General features: G+C 41.4%; 1 protein-coding gene across 9 annotated transcripts in view; it reads left to right on the top strand.

Moving 5' to 3' along the window:
• Positions 1–14,481, top strand: part of ITSN1 (intersectin 1) — a 251,838-nt gene that overhangs the window by 136,565 nt on the left and 100,792 nt on the right. For all 9 annotated transcript variants that reach the window (XM_043448750.1, XM_043448748.1, XM_043448749.1 and 6 more), the window contains exon 17: positions 12,742–12,869. In XM_043448750.1, the coding sequence (XP_043304685.1) occupies positions 12,742–12,869 (128 nt within the window). The remainder of the gene's footprint in view (positions 1–12,741; positions 12,870–14,481) is intronic.

The following is a 14,481-nucleotide window of genomic DNA, read 5'->3' as shown; positions in this document are numbered from 1 at the left end:
GTGAATTTGCTCTATCCTAAACCTTCCTCTCCCCAGAGGAAACCAGCCTGGAGAGTATAGAAAAGAAATTAGGACTTAGTTTTGTTTTATATTCCTATAAATTATTCATCTAGAGAAAGAAAGGTCAGTTCACCCATTATCAACTAGTATGGTGACACTGGAGAAATACTTATAGAGTGTAGACTTTTAAAGGTAGTTCATCAAAGAGGACTTCCCTGGTCATCCAGTAGTTAAGACTGAGCTTCCAATGCAGGGGACTTGGGTTAGATCCATGGTCCGGGAACAAGGATGCCACGAGGTGTGGGGCGTGGCCAAAAAAAGAAGTCGTTGATCAGAACGTTAAAACCTATATTCAGTTTCTAGCCCCATAAATGAGGGTTCCATTTAGCAAAATCCAACTCTCCTAGTTTCTTTGGTACCAAACTACTTGCAATAAGCCGCTCACTTCTTTTGACGCACACTCGCTGTCACGTCCAGTTCCTTAGCGATAAGGGCATGCAGCGAACAATAGCTTAGAGGTAAAGAATCTACCTGCCAGTGCAGAAAGTGCAGTTTCAATCGCTGGGTCGGGAAGAAATCCCCTGGAGAAGAAAGTGGCAACCCACTGCAGTATTCTTGCCTGGAAAACCCGGACAGAGAAGCCTGGTGGGCTGCAGTCCATGGGGTCTCAGAGTTACTGAGCACAGCGCGTAGCAGAGGGGACAGCAGTGCCCTGCTTTAGCTCAGATTCTCAAGCCTAAGACTGTGTTCAGGAAGTATGATTGTATTTAGTTTCTTGAATGAGAAAGGGTTTAGAGGGTAGGTATGCTGTTTCATTTCTTTCTTTCTTTCTTTCTTTTTAATATGCAATCTGGTTTAGTCCTGTCTGCCAGCTATCTAGTTCAGATTCATTCTTTTGAGAATTGCCCTTTTTTTTCTCCAGTTAAACAAGAATTACATTTATGCCTCCTCATCCAGTTTCTGATAACCAATGATGGAAATACTCAAGTCATAAATTAATTAAAGAGGAAATCAATTACTTTTACAGTTAGATTAACAGATATTTCAGATTGGTAGCAATCTACTAAAAATATAAACCATACTTACAATTCTGGTCAAGAACTGGTCAGAGCTGTGGATCATATGGTCTCTAGAATCTTGGACCTTTCCATTTCTGTTTTACCTAATGGAAATTGAGGACTCACTTTTTTCCTTTTTTCCATGCGGGATTCCCAGGTGACACTAGTGGTAAAGAGTCTGCCTGCCCGTGCAGGAGACCCGAGTTGGCTGCCTGGGTCAGGAATCCCCTGAGAAGGGAATGGAGACCCAGTCCAGTGTGCTTGCCCAGAGAACCTGATGAACAGAGGAGCCTGGGGGGCTGCGGTCCACGGGGCCCAGAGTCAGGCACGACCGAGTGACAGAGCGTACATTTCTGCATCCTTTTGTAGTAGACGGCTACCTTATAGATATGATCTTTATGTTTTCCAGAAATGATCCCAAGACAGAAATGTCTTTCCAATTTATCACCCGAAACCAAGAATTACTTTAAAAAGGAAAAAGAATGAATAAACTTGGCTTTGGTAGACCTATCAAAAAGGGAGGAAATGATAGCACTCTGATATTAAAGCTTTTGTGCTCGAGTTCCCAATTGATAGCCTTTTATTTTTACTACCTTTTGTGTGAACAGTAAATTTCAGTGGACCAAATTTATCTATCAAATTTTCTGCTTTTAAAATGTGTTCTATATGCAGCAACTGTTTTATCATGCTTAGGAATCAATAATCTCATATTCTTGTTCTAGAAACCTCAATTTAAAATTCAATTATCTTTGACTTTTCTCTTTTTATCTCGTTCTGCAGGAAAGTCAAAACAGTTTCTTGGGGGAATCTATTTGCCTTAAGGGCACATAGAATCATTCAGATCATTATTTTTCTTACCTACAGTGCTTAGCTGTAGGTGTAAAATTATGGTTCTAGCAAGTGTCAAACACCATCATGAATAGGAACTTTTCAGACAGCAGCACTTGACCTCACGTTGCCTTTGGCGATGTTAGTAGTTTTCTTTGGCCCTTATAGGTTAATGTTTCATATTTTAATATCCTCACTATGATACAGAACAGCAACATAAAGTACAGCTTATAGTTTTCAGGACTCTATTGTAAGCCAAAACAGAATCCACACAAAGTGTCTAGATGTTGTGTTTTGTCCTGAAAAGTCGAGTCCTTGTTGGTCCCCGTGTAGGCACTGTGTGCTGGTCGAGTTCTAACATGAATGGCGTTTATATTAGAGCATTTCTTTCTTCCAGTCACTGGCAATGGAAGAGGCAGTGTTTCAGTGCCTGGCAGTTCTCCTGGGCTGCGTCGTCCACTTAGACTTCTTTCTAAAGGTTTCCCTGCCCTGCTCAGGCAATGCTCATCTTTCTCAGACTAAGAATGGTGAACCATCTCCACCTCTCTGCTTCAGTTTCCCTCATACAGATGAGTGCTCAGTGTCTAAGACAGCATTTACCATGAAGTGCTAATAAGCCTTCTTTGTAAAAGTTAATCATGATTAATTATTATAAATCATGGAGTATGAGTGAATCTTTCCTCTTGACAAATTGTGTGTGTGTTGGTGTGGGTGTGTGATGGAAGCTCTGAACTACGAGATGGGTAAGGTACTATATACTGTAGTCTTTATACCAAGCATATTTTAGATCATTGAATTTGCCATGTGGCTGCAAAAATTTGAAAGACCATACTTGGTCATTATTTGGGTTAATACGAATATTTTCATCAGTAGATAGTATAGTGAGTATAGTATTCCAAAAGTGGATAGTCTTATTTCTCAGAAAAATGTGAGTATTTAGGACTGATTCAGAGTTAAGAATTACGTTCCTTAATATACTTAGGAAATCCAGGCTTTGTAAATGAGACACAAGATGCTATTAGAAATATAAACTCTGCCTATAATGCTACCTGTTCTAAAAATTGCTCCTAGGAACTGAATTGTTGTTGAAATAAGAATGCCAGTTATAGTAAATAAGGTTTTTGGCCTTACTGAGGCTTTTATGCTCTTGGTTTCAGACACTTGCTTTCAATGGCAGGCTCATTCATTATGAAGGTAGTGAAAGGCAAAATGTTTAGCAACCAGGGAAGAAAAGAAAAGAGCTGGAGAAGGAATTGCAGAACAGAATGAGATGTCAGGGAAAAATGCATGTGCAGGGAAACAAGGAAGGAAAGGAAAAGATCCAGAAAGAGGAGATCCAGACAGCAGGAGAAATCAGTGTGAATTCAAATAACCACGTTGTTTTCTCATATTAGTAGAATAATGTTTGGCTGTTTCATGGCTTGTTCAAGATTAAATTTTATGTTTACCTCTATGATCCTTTTGAAAGAAACTGTTTTTGCACAGAAGTAATAAAATACTGTAATTCTCATTCAATGTACTTGTGATTATGGAAACTTTAGACAGATTCCTTCAATGAAGAAAAGTAATTAAACACTCCCAAGACTCGAAATAATTAACAAGCATTGTGTGTTAGATTCTGTGCCATACCAATAGGCTTGTTGCTTGGTTGGTTGAGTTTTTTAGTAATAGTGGGGGTTTTGCTTTTGAGGATTTAAAAAAAAGTACTTAAAAGGTTTTTGGGGGAGGGGGAAAAAAAACAGAACTCGTCTCTTGAAAAAAAAAATGCTTTTTTATTCTCTTCTTTAGCCAAACTCCTTGACAATTTGATCCTTAAGAGTGCATTTTAAAATAATGGGTTATTGCTTTATAGATAAAGCTGAGACATTTGGGGAAAACTCAGATTTTCAGGACAAAATAGAGTCAGTTTTCTCTTTCTGGGAGCAAAAGGATACCTAGCAAGGACTCTTAGGAGACATGAGAGAAGATTCTTAGCTAGCTATATCTACTGCAGAAAAGACAGGGTTTTCTATTAATAGCCCTTCTCTCCTTTTTTGTTCATCTGTCCTCTCACCCCTTTACAAACACACACACGTGTGCACACATGCACACACACACACACATCCTTCTTTGACTCTCCCATGGCACTGTGATACACTAACTGCCAACTTGCACCATGGGGAGTTAACTTTCTATTTGGTTGAATATTGACCACAGACTTGGAAATAATCTTTAAGCATGTTCTCAGAATTCAAATAACCAATCTATTTGTCTCTCTCTCTATATATATTTCCAATCAATGTATATTTTTATATTCCTCCTGCTTTTCATGCATCAAGAATGAATACATTTGATAATTTTGCAGAAAATGGAATATCAGTTTATCTTGTTGAGTAAACCTTCTGTTTTGAAATAGTGATTATTCTGATTGTTCCACACTGGTAGAAGTTCCTCAGTCTTCATTAGGTTTATTGGTTGGCTTTCTTTAATGATTTTCCATTTGTTTTACAACCACTTAATTGGGATCAGTTACCATATTTTAAGACCCAAAATCTTTTTAAAAATTCTGATTTCGTCTGCTACACAGTGTTTTTGGGTGAGAAATAATAGTGGTGTTTATATATACAAAAGCACGCCTAGCTGTGGACTCTGTGAATCACCCCCCAACATTTGCATAGAAACGGGACGGTTTACAAGGTGTTTCTTTCCGTGTGGACTCATTTGTCCGCTCTTTGTGGCACCTTCCCGTTGCTGTCGGCGAGGCCTAGAGGGGAGCCTACCAGCTGTGCTCTCCCTTGTCAAGCTGACCCCCAAGGACAGGGCCGGTCTGGAGGCTCTGAGATTTCTGGCATGCACTGAAGCTTCCTGTGGAAGCCAGGAAAGACTCAGGCTGCGTGTCTAGGGTGGAGTGTGGGGAAAAAAATAAAAAGCACTTCTAGCTTTCTGTAAGTATTAGGTCTAGGCAAAACAAACACCTGCAACTTCTGATGCTTGTACCTAGATCAGTTTCCTATGGGTCCATTTAATATTAACACATAAACGATCGGGTGATTTTTGCAGAGACTAATGCCTGATGTGTTATATAAGTGGATATTTGAAACATTTGTGGTCAATAATGTTCGGGTAACAAAAGATGTATGAATACATCTGTGGTAATGTGTCCTCCACAATTTATGTTGATTTGTCATGTTCAGTCTGTGAAAGTGTTAGTCACTCGATTGTATCCCATTCTTCGAGACTCCATGTAAGTAGCCCACCAGGCTCCTCCGTTCGTGGAATTCTCCAGGCAAGAATGCTAGAGTGAGTTGCCATGTTCTCCTCCAGGGGATCTTCCCAACCCAGGGATCAAACCCAGGTCTTCTGCAGTGCAGGCAGATTACCATCTCAACCACCAGGGAAGCCCATGAATTTCTACTAATTAATCAGTTGCTTTTGTCTTTCTGTTCCAAGAGAGAGTCTGAGGAAAAAAAAACAAAAACCAGAAGCAGGCTAATACTTCAAGAGTTAGATGACCGAATAGCAATGTATTTCCATAAACAGCTAGTCTTTCATAGGCTCCCTATTGCTACTTCATTTTCCCCCCTTTATTCACAAACTTTTATGCAAAGTCATGTTTATGAAAAGAAATGTCATTCATATTGTACAGGTAGATACTTCTCTATATTTCATGTCATGTCAAGTCAGGTCACATAATACATTTATTTTTGAGAGTCTCTAAGACTAAATGAAGGAGAAACAGTCACAGTTTTTTAATCCAGTGATTCTGTGCCACTTGCATATCAATAGGACAACTGTCTTTAGTGAACTTGAAATTGAGCCATATTTCTCTGGGCAAAAAGTTGGATATTCTTGAGTATTCAATTTGTGAAGCATATTGCTTTTGAAATACTTTGGCTGTCTGCCACAGGATGTCCAAAGATCTTTTTTGGTGCTCCTTGTCATGCCTGGAAAGGCGAGTCATTGTTAGTTTTTAGTTCATATTTCTTCATTCTATAGGTTGCCTTCTCAGAAGTTCAACGTTTAAGAATGTAATCAGCTTAGGAATCATACATTTTCTGCTTATTTTGGTTCATGCCTTTTTAAACTCCCAAGTCCAAGAAAAAGAGGAAGATCTAGAACAGCTTCCTATTCATAGTATCTTGATTTTCTTACATTTGATTGTGTATCTCAGCAGTATTTGACTCGGGTGAAGGAAATGACAGAAAAACTTTGCAGTCTTCAAATCTGGATCATAAGATGTCAGAGCCTTCTGTTACCTTATTTGACGTCTGTTATTTTATGGCTCCTGCAAGCTCCATTCAGAGAAGGCAATGGCAACCCACTCCAGTACTCTTGCCTGGAAAATTCCATGGACGGAGGAGCCTGGTAGGCTGCAGTCCATGGGGTCGCGAAGAGTCAGCCACAACTCAGCGACTTCACTTTCACTTTTATGCATTGGAGAAGGAAATGGCAACCCACTCCAGTGTTCTTGCCTGGAGAATCCCAGGGACGGCGGAGCCTGGTGGGCTGCCGTCTATGGGGGGGCCTCACAGAGTTGGACACGACTGAAGCGACTTAGCAGCAGCAGCAGCAAGCTCTGTTGCCTTGGAGGTGCTTGAAGTTGCAACTTATTTAGACAGCTCCAAAGATAGGTTCAGCTTATCCTCTAATTCTCTTATACTCAAAAATAAATGTTCTTTAAAATTTTTTAAAATATCTTCCTTCGAGTATTTGATACATTTAAAAATTGTTTTAAAACTGTCTCATTAGAGTGATTTTTCTCCTATCGATTCTTTAAATTTATTTCTTATTGCTTTTCATTTTATAGTGCCTCATAATATGTTCCTAGCTTTGTTCCCATCTGTCTTGACTTTGTATTTGGTAATTGTTGATCCATAAATTAATAGATCTCCTATTACTAGAGCCCAGTATAGAAATGAGCAGTATAATTCTTTAGTAAAATGAAAAATCTTCATTTGCGCCCATGGTCTCCCCTGTCTGTTGGTACATCATGGCTGGAGTCCATCCTAATTGGCTATTGCTTATGCGGTGTTTACATGTTACTAAGTGTTCTGAATATCACTATGCCTAAACTACACTTTTCCTGAATGAAATAAGAGCTTTTCTGTTTAATATGCAGTCAGGTTCCTAAACATCAAAATAAAATGTTACCCCTCCTCTGTCGTTTCTTACTCTTCTGTGTTTAATTTCAGCTCAGAATTATTTTGCTTACTAGTTATGCATTTTTAGCTTATGCCATAAAAATAAAATCATAAATAAAAGAGACATTGAGATAAATTAAGAATAAATTTTTATGGTGATGAACAGTATCTAAGAATTCAATAGATCTTAAAACTACAAAACAAACAAAAAAGAACCCTAAAGATCATCAACTCTGCTTCAGCTGCTGACCCACATCAGGGACCTGAGAATAAAATCCTGGTATCTTTGTTCCCAGGCTTGCCTGGTGGCTCAGTGGTCAAGAATCTGCCTGGCAATGCAGGAGACACAGGTTTGATCCCCTGGAGACGTAAATGGCAACCCACTCCAGTATTCTTGCCTGGAAAAGCCCATGGACAAAGGAGCCTGGCAGACTGCAGTTCATGGGGTTGCAAAGAATTGGACATGACTTAATGACTGAGCATTCACACCATAAATTATTTTTTCTGAACCTTTTCGAGAATTTTGTGCAACTGAAAATGAACTTTGAAAATAGGATAAAATTCTATTTTCCATCATCTTTTACCTTTCCTTTTAAAGGGTCTCAGCCACTGGGCCAGTGAGATGGCAGGCCACCCCTGTCTGTGTTCAGGTCAGTTCGGTTCAGTTCAGTCGCTCAGTTGTGTCTCGGACTCTTTGTGAACCCATGGACTGTGGCACACCAGGCCTCCCTGTCCATCACCAACCCTCGGATCTTGCTCAAACTCTTGTCCATTGAGTTGGTGATGCCATCCAACCATGTCATCCTCTGATGTCCCCGAGAAGGGGACTTCCCGCCTTCAATCTTTCCCCAGCATCAGGGTCTTTTCCAAGGAGTCAGTTCTTCACATCAGGTGGCCCAAAGTATTGGAGCTTCAGCTTCAACATCAGTCCTTCCAATGAATATTCAGGACTGATTTCCTTTAGGATTGACTGGGTGTATCTCCTTGCAGTCCAAGGGACTCTCAAGAGTCTTCTCCAACACCACACTTCAAAAGCATCAATTCTTCGGCACTCAGCTTTCTTTATGGTCCAACTCCCACATTCGTACTTGACTACTGGAAAAAGCAGAGCAGAGACGGACCTTTGTCAGCAAAGTAATGTCTCTGCTTTTTAATATGCTGTCTGGGTTGGTCATAGCTTTTCTTCCAAGGAGCAAGTGTCTTTTAATTTCATGGCTGCAGTCACCATGTGCAGTCATTTTGGAACCCAAGGAAATAAAATTTGTCACTGTTTCCATTGTTTCCCCGTCTATTTGCCATGAAGTGATGGGACTAGATGCCATGAAGTGATGGGACCAGATGCCATGAAGTGATGGGACCAGATGCCATGATCTTTGTTTTTTGAATGTTGAGTTGTTGTTATTTTTTTTTAGCAGCTCTGTTACAGCCCGGAGTTTTATCCGGCAAACAAAGGATAGTATACCCTCAAGGTGTGGAAAGGCCTCAGTCCTTCTTGGCTTCCTCCTTTTATACATTTGTCTCCTCCCCCCACCCCCTTGAGTATGTCCTATGCAAATTGGGCTGGCCAAGAAGGAGGCGTGTTTGTTTCACCTAAAGTTCTCACTCTGGTCTGTGGATCTTCTTTTGTTCCACTTCCGTGGGCTTTTCCCTTCCTTGTCTTTTAGCCACCACCATTTTGGACTCCTTTTTCCTATTCTAACTACCTAACCTTCCCCCGTCAAGAGATGGGAGGCCCAGTTCTTTGGCATTAGGGGCGTCGAGGTCTCTCTGGCTACTTCCTGCTGAGCTGGGACGGCGAGGGGCGTTGGGCCTCCCCCTATTAGTCTCAAGCCTCAGAGTCCTATAGCGGTGTCCATCTAAGGGTGAGTGATATTTTCCGTGGTCGGGTGTAGTTTTATATATCCTTGTTGAACTGGCACTGCATGTTGTAGCTTGCTGACATGGGCAGAGACAAACGGGTGGGACAATTGATATAATACATGGAGCAGTCACAAGCAGCATCAATATGGTGATAACAGGGACTAATAGGGGCATTAGCCAACTCCAAATCCCCCCACTAGGAGAAGGATCCCCCAAAGAGAGATTGTAGCCACCCCGGGAGCTCTCCAGCTTGTTCTTTGAGATCCTGTAGGACCTGAATGTTTTTCTTGAGGACTGTGAGACTTTATTCAACTTGGCTGGAGGTATTTACCCAGAAACAACATTTCTCATTCAAGATGGCTCAAGTCCCTCCTTGTTTAGGGTTCAGGAGATCTGTCTCCTGTCTGATGCAGAATATAACCCCTGCCAAGCTGTGTTGGCTCGTTAGAGCTACCCTGGGAAATCTTATCCCCAGAAACTTACTTTTGGGGGTGTTCATTAGAATGGCGCTCATCTGTAGTCCTGAATAGCTATCTGAGATCTCCCAGGGGCTCACAGGTGTATTGAGTGTCCTCTTCTGTTTTCTTCCATGGCTTGACTCGTCATGTCCTGGTAGCTTGACCGCTGTGGCGGTAGAAAGTATTACAGGGTAGGGGCCCTTCCATGTGGGCTGGAGTTGAGCCTTTGGGGACCCATCTTTCCAGACTTTAATTTTCCAGATGCTGGCCGCCCTCCAGGGAAGCCCTATGGTAAATCCCTAGTCCTTGAAATGTTGAGTTTTAAGCCAGCTTTTTCACTCTCGTCTTTCACTTTCATTAAGAGGCTCTTTAGTTCCTCTTTGCTTTCTGCCATAAGGGTAGTGTCATCTGCATATCTGAGGTTATTGATATTTCTCCTGGCAATTGATTCCAGCTGTGCTTCCTCCAGCCCAGCATTTCGCGTGATGTGCTCTGCATGGAAGTTAAACAAGCAGGGTGACGATAGACAGCTTCGTTGTACTCCTTCCCCAATTTGGAACCAGTCCGTAGTTCCGTGTCTGGTTCTAACTGTTGCTTCTTGACCTGCATACAGATTTCTCAGGAGGCAGGTAAGGTGCTCTGGTATTCCTGTCTCTCAAAGAATTGTACACAGTTTGTTGTGATCCACACAAAGGCTTTGGCATAGTCAATAAAGCAGAAGTAGGTGTTTTTCTGCAAGTCTCTTGCGTTTTCTGTGATCCAGCAGTTGTTGACAGTTTGATCTCTGGTTCCTCTGCCTTTTCTGACTCCAGCCTGAACATCTGGAAGTTCTCCCTTCACGTACAGTTGAAGCCTGGCTTGGAGAATTTTCAGCTTTATTTTGCTAGCGTGTGAGATGAGCGCAATTGTGCAGTAGTTTGAACATTCTTTGGCATTGCCTTTCTTTGGGATTGGAATGAAAACTGACCTTTTCCAGTCCTGTGGCTATTGCTGAGTTTTCCAAATTTGCTGGCATATCGAGTGCAGCACTTTCACAGAATCATCTTTTAGGATTTGAAATAGCTCACCTGGAATTCCATCACCTCCACTAGCTTTGTTCATAGTGATGCTTCCTAAGGCCCACTTGACTTCACATTCTAGGATGTCTGGTTCTAGGTGAGTGATCACACACCATCATGGTTATCTGGGTCATTAAGACCATTTTTGCATAGTTCTGTGTATTCATGCCACGTCTTCTTAATATCTTCTGCTTCTGTGTGCTGACTTTTGGATTCCTCTCTTAGGACATATAGAGTTTCAATTAATAGCACTCCACTGCAGTTTTTCCTTTTCTTGTACAGATATTAACTTGAACCAAGAGTGCAAATAACTCTTAACAGGAATTGATCTTTGTTTTCCACTTGTCTCTGAAATATCAAATCCCAAATATTAACAAGATTTTTCATTCATATTTTTAGAGATTACTATTTATGCTTGATTCAAGATCAGCTTTATATCCCATAGTATGGCCATGAGAAAGAAGAGGAAAATGGAATTCTTTTTTCCTGGTGCTGATTTTCTTCTCTCAGAATTGCACACAGAGCCAGACTTCATCGTCACTTTCGAGTCTCCACTCTTGGCCTTCCATGACCCCTCCATAGCTGAACTCCTGACCCAAGTTGCTGCTGCTGTTCCTCAGTCACTAAGTCATGCCTCTCTTTTGCGACCCCGTGGGCTGTAGCTTGCCAGGCTCCTCTGTCCGTGGGATTTCCCAGGCAAGAATACTGGGGTGGACTGCCATTTCCTTCTCCAGGGGATCTTTCTGACCTTGGGATCAAGCTTGTGTCTTCTACGTTGGCAGGCAGATTCTTCACCACCGAGCCACTGGGGAAGCCCCTGTCCCAGATGCCTGTCATAATTTGAAAGGCACACGCCCATGGCTGTTGCCCTGGGGAATATTGACCTTACAAAGTTGCATCTTCCTACTCATCCTGCCTAGTTATTTCCTGACTCATCCGCTGGGTTCTCCACTGAAGCCCCTTCTTTCCATCCTTCCCCTTCTCTGGAGAGCCTCGTCCGCTCTATCCCTTCCTCCTCCCCCAGTATGTGCTCCCCCTAACCTCCTGATCGCCAGTTAATCTTTTTTTCCATATCCCACGGATCCCTTTTAGGACTTCTCATTGTCACTTATGGTATACTGAATGCTTGTACATACAGTTTAACTTTATCTTAAGGACAGTTTAGCTAGTGGGAAAACGTTACCCTCACTCTAGGGCTTTTCTCTAGGAGTAAATGCATTTTAACACTGATCTTCTCCAGAGAGTTTTTCTACCTTTGATGCCTGAGCTGTGAATGAAATCTAAAGGTAGAAATAAGGCCGGAAGAAACCTCCTCATATGGACTTACCTATGAGCAAAGCAAGAGAAGACAGTGCAGGCCTTGTTCTTAAATCTCACCAAATAGAGCCCGGGGCCACTCCCCTCGTTGGCAGACCAGGAGGTCAACTGGAACTTTACTCTTGGTTCTACTGGACACTTGGGCATGTCTGATTTTTTACTGACACAAGTAAGAAGAGATTTGGTGACCGAGTATGTTAGTGACCATTAGATTCCTACAGAATCAGAGGATTTTCCCTCACCAACAGGCGTTTCTTTGTTCTTCGTATTTTTGAGTGTTTCAGCTTCTGACTTGAGTGCTTTCAACATTGTAACATACACTTTATTTTCACTAGCCTCTGAGGAAACTACTATTATTCCTGTGTTAGTGTCACATGAGGAAATCATATCCAAAGGAGTGGTCAGATTATAGGTTTTAAGCTTCTATCTGACGGCTGGTTTAGTTTGGGGCAGCTGACAACTTCACACATGGTTTTAGTAAGAAAAGATGCTCTGGAAGATGTCTGATGTGAAGCAAAATAGACCCTGGGGGGAGACTCAGGGTTGTAGGGGAGAGGGAGGTACCTTTGTTTTAAAGCAGCGTATCATTAGAAGGAGCCAAGGTTGCCATGGTTTGATGGAGGGAATGTGTGAAGAAATGTGTGTATCTTCAAAGACGATGAAGGTTGTGTTGAGTATTATCAAAAGAATCTTAAGGTCCCATCCATAATCATCACCATGTCTTAAAGCTGGTTGTGGTCTATTATTGCTGTCTTGAGCAGTACAGTTTCTCTGATGCTCATCCCTTGTAAGCCCCTTCTGAAGCTCCTCATGGACGTGGTGCAGGTATTATGGCTCCCTAAAGTACGGCCTCGAACAGCTTCTGGAGATCAGTCGTGTCAGTGTAGAGTGACTTTAGTTTTCCAGGTTAACGTCTTTCAAACCTAAAACATTATCTCCTACGTGTTCAGGCTTCCCCATTATGAAATGTTGCATGCTGATAAACAGTAGAAATGTCTCTCAACACATGTTGCTACATGAACTGTTTCTTAATTATTTGTAGGAACTTAGAGAAATACATAATAAGCAGCAACTCCAGAAACAGAAGTCCATAGAGGCTGAACGACTGAAACAGAAGGAACAAGAACGAAAGATCCTGGAATTAGAAAAACAAAAAGAAGAAGCCCAAAGGTGAGTCTTTTCAGTGGATTGTGAACCCATCTGGAAGGAACTGTAGGTACTCATTACTCTTTGCTGGGCTTCTCCACGTTCTTACTGCACCAGAAAGAGCCCTCAGTTTTTGATGCGTGTGGCTCAGTGGTGAAGAATCCACCTGCCAGTGCAGGAAACGCAGGTTCGATCCCCGGGTCAGGAAGATCCCCTGGAGAAGGAAGAGGCTACCCACTCCAGTGTTCTTGCCTGGGAAATCCCATGGACAGTGGAGCCTGGTGGACTATAGTCCATGGGGTTGCAAAAGCATCAGACACGACTTAACGACTAAACACAAAAGTAAGCAAAAGCACATATACATATAAATCTTTGCATGTATAAGTAACCTCTGAAGTTTTCGGCTGGTGCCCAGGGCTCTCTAAAGCTATGATTATGTAGATAAATGGAATTACACAAGGATTTGGGCCAATTGATATGCCTGTTTGCATGACAGTGACCAAGATACGTTTCCAGTTCACAGCCTTTTAAAAACAGTAGCCATCAGAGTCTTGGGTTTAAAATCCAAGTCCCTGAGCTCACTGGCCACACAGGGTTTCTCCAGTGGGGCAAATAGTGTACACCACCATCTTCCTTTTTTCAACAGCAAATGAAACTTGAGGTCAAAAGGAGAAAATTTGCTGTTGCTAATCCAGACACATTTTTGTTAGTTTCCGTTTGAATATTTGTATCTGTAGTCTTTTGTTTCTATCTGCTAGTAATATTTTGCATCTGGTAAATTACTAGTAATCTGGTAAATTACTAGTAAAATAGTAATATTTTGCACCTGGTGTTTTTGGTTTTGTTTTTACATGCCAGTGGGTAAGTAGGTAGGGTCTCAAAACAATTTAGAGAACTATTTTATGGTTTTCTTGGGGCTAGGTCTAGGATTATGCCCCTAGACCTATCCCCTTGGATGTGTTGATTAGCTCCATTCTTTTCTTATCTATAAAGTTGATTATTTATAATACACTGCACCAAAATTGTATATCCCTACAGAGTAGAAATAAAGATACCGTGTCATCATATGGAAACTTTACATTTTCTGTGTACAATTGAATGATAAATAATACCCAGAATTTAACTTCAGAAATTACATGGTTATATACTTTATTTTATTTTTAACTGGAAGGTATTTGCTTTACAATATTGTGTTGGTGTCTGTCATACATCAGCATGAATCAGCCGCAGGTATTCACATGTCCCCTCCCTCCTGAACCCCCCCACCCCCACCCCCACCCCTCTAGCTGTCACAGAGCACTGGGTTGATCTCCCTGTGCCACACAGCAAATCCCCCTGTTTTACGTGTGGTAATATCTGTTTTACATATGGTAATATGTATGTTTCCGTGATGCTCTCTCAATTCCTCCCACCCTTTCCCTCCCTCACTATGTCCACATGGTTCCCTTTGTTAGTGAAATATGTGAAGCAAATTTTATTGTGTTTTTTTTGTTGTGTTATGAATAACAATTAACAATTCTTACCCCTCCAGAAAAATGTTTTTTATGCTTTCTTAAAAGATGTTTTGAAAATTGTAAGTGAAATGCTTAAGATTTAAATTAACAAGAATTCTACTGCACTGAATGTTCATGATTAT

Source organism: Cervus canadensis, chromosome 27, assembly GCF_019320065.1.
Source record: "Cervus canadensis isolate Bull #8, Minnesota chromosome 27, ASM1932006v1, whole genome shotgun sequence".
Lineage (NCBI taxonomy): Eukaryota > Metazoa > Chordata > Mammalia > Artiodactyla > Cervidae > Cervus > Cervus canadensis.
This window is presented reverse-complemented; position numbering and strand designations above follow the sequence as displayed.